Below are 2,155 nucleotides of genomic sequence, written 5' to 3'. Positions count from 1 at the left end.
AAGAGCAAGAATGACCAGAACTAACAGCAGTCACAAGCTACAGCTGCACGACAAGATTAATGAAGGCTGGAAAGCATCATTAGCATCCTCTGCATCGTTTGATACAGGGAGCTGTTCTTTTTTGCATAAACATAGACGCGAGATGAAAAAAAAATATGACTTTTACGCAGGGCTTGAAAAATCCACTCATTAGTGCAACTGCAGTGAGAAAGCGCAGTGCAACTTTTCATTACAGTCCAGGTCTTAATTTCTGATCATGTCCAACATCCTCCTGATAGGAGCACTTCACAAGTGGATGTGCTATGCTCTCTTTAGCTGTTTCAATGCCCACACTGATGATTACAGCTCTTTTAAGGGTAAGCAGAACGTAAATGACGAGGTAAATCTCCTATTGTTATCTAAAGTCCTCTGTGGAGTATCAAAAGTAGTACGATAACATCTCACCACAGTTACATTTGGACAAATCATGATCTCTGGAAACAAAACCCTAAAACATAGGGCTCAGAAGGAACAAAACATACTCTAATTTTGAAAAGAGAGAAAACAGATAAAAAGTTTAAGTGAGCATAAAATAAGATTAATTCACTAAAAGAACTTAAAGTTACACAGTCACTCCTACAGCCTTTTCATTTGGACTGGTGTGAATCTGAAATACAAGTCAGCAGCAAGAGTTATCTTTATACTTTCTATCAAACAGGCATGAACTTTATTTCTCATCATATATATTGTCCTGGACAATATTGTCCTCAGACCTTGTACATTAATTCGTATTATTTTATTTTTCTAATATTAAGGTTCTGATATCTTCAGCCCCACAGTTTTTGTCCCACAGTTTTTTTCCCCACAGTGTTGTGGTTATAATTCTTCAACATTTTTTTTCTTTTAAAATGAAGAGACCTAACCAAGCTTTTCTATGTACACATGTATTAAATAATAAAAACATTCAATACACAGGTCTAGCTTTCAAACGTGCCTGTCTAAAAATTATAATGACTCACTTGTATCTATCTTCTGTTTCACTGAGTCCAGGCAGAACATGAACTCTTTTTAGTAACACATCATCCTTACCAGTTGCATCCCGCTAAGCTCATCCACCAAAGTCATATCTCCAGACATAATCTTCTTCAGGGAGTCATTGATCTCGCTTAGCTGTTCTAGAGTTTCTTTTTTGGTCTCTTCATACTCATCTGCATCTAGCTCTTCCCTAAAGAGGATCCAACAAGACACATTTTTACTCCCTAACACAAACATCCTACCATTAAAAAATATAAAGCCATGGCAAAACTCAAAACAAAACAAAAAAGCCACAAGATTTTTGAAAGGTACCACTTTCTCCTCCCAACAACTTAAGAAAAATATTACCATGTAAGAGGAAAATGTCTATTTTTATTACCTGCATTCCTCCAGATCTTGAAGCTGCTGCATTAGTCTATCCAACTGCTCCTCCAAGTTTTGTTTTAGTTTACTGGTCTCTGTTGTTCCTCTTGAAGCCATTTCTCTTTTCACATGAAAATTTTAAGTTGTTACATGACACTCCTAGGAGAAAGAACACTTTATTGTTGTCTCTCAACAACTTTAGCACTTATTTCAAAATGCTCCAAGTATCAATAAAATTATGCAATATCTTGATGATGGAATGTCTAATCACAACACTGGAAGATCCCTGCAGTGGAAATACAGAAGCACTGGGCAAGGTCTACAGGACTGTGATCTTTGTAGCAAGAGGCAGATCACCACGTAATGACCCAAACAGCCACAGCACATAAAACAAACACGTTTGAAACCAAGTCGCAATTACTGAAATACTGAGGCCCCGCGATATGAAACAACTCTGCTCTTCCACCGCCCCTGGGGAAACGACCCAAGGGACAACAACCCGGACGCAGGTGTCTGGGGCGTGCGAACACCTTAGGCAGAATCACTAGCTGTAGGAAAGGAGAGCGCTCTAGAAGACATCTGTCTCCCCTGGGTACCACACTGGGGCAGGCAGCAGCATCAGCGCGATGTCCCCGGGTCACGCACCGGCTCCGCAGCCGCTCACCAGCAAGTTGTGAGGTTTGCGCCAACGGCTCCAGCAGCCGGAAGACAGACAAGGAAACGCGACCCTCCCCGCTGGAAAGGCGCGAGAGAAGAGCGGGCAGGAGGGCTGGGAAAG

At 41.0% G+C, this 2,155-nt stretch overlaps 1 protein-coding gene across 1 annotated transcript in view; it reads right to left on the bottom strand.

Annotated features, from left to right (window-relative positions):
• The window catches only part of LZIC (leucine zipper and CTNNBIP1 domain containing), a 5,876-nt gene extending 4,335 nt beyond the window's left edge, over positions 1-1,541 (bottom strand). The window contains exons 1-2 of the mRNA XM_010145176.1: positions 1,394-1,541; positions 1,069-1,204 (exon numbers count right to left, since the gene is read on the bottom strand). Coding sequence (XP_010143478.1) covers positions 1,069-1,204; positions 1,394-1,494 — 237 coding nt within the window. The 5' untranslated portion in view covers positions 1,495-1,541. The remainder of the gene's footprint in view (positions 1-1,068; positions 1,205-1,393) is intronic.
• Between the last annotated feature and the right edge of the window lie 614 nt (positions 1,542-2,155).

Source organism: Buceros rhinoceros, unplaced genomic scaffold (genome assembly GCF_000710305.1).
Source record: "Buceros rhinoceros silvestris isolate BGI_N320 unplaced genomic scaffold, ASM71030v1 scaffold34841, whole genome shotgun sequence".
Lineage (NCBI taxonomy): Eukaryota > Metazoa > Chordata > Aves > Bucerotiformes > Bucerotidae > Buceros > Buceros rhinoceros.
This window is presented reverse-complemented; position numbering and strand designations above follow the sequence as displayed.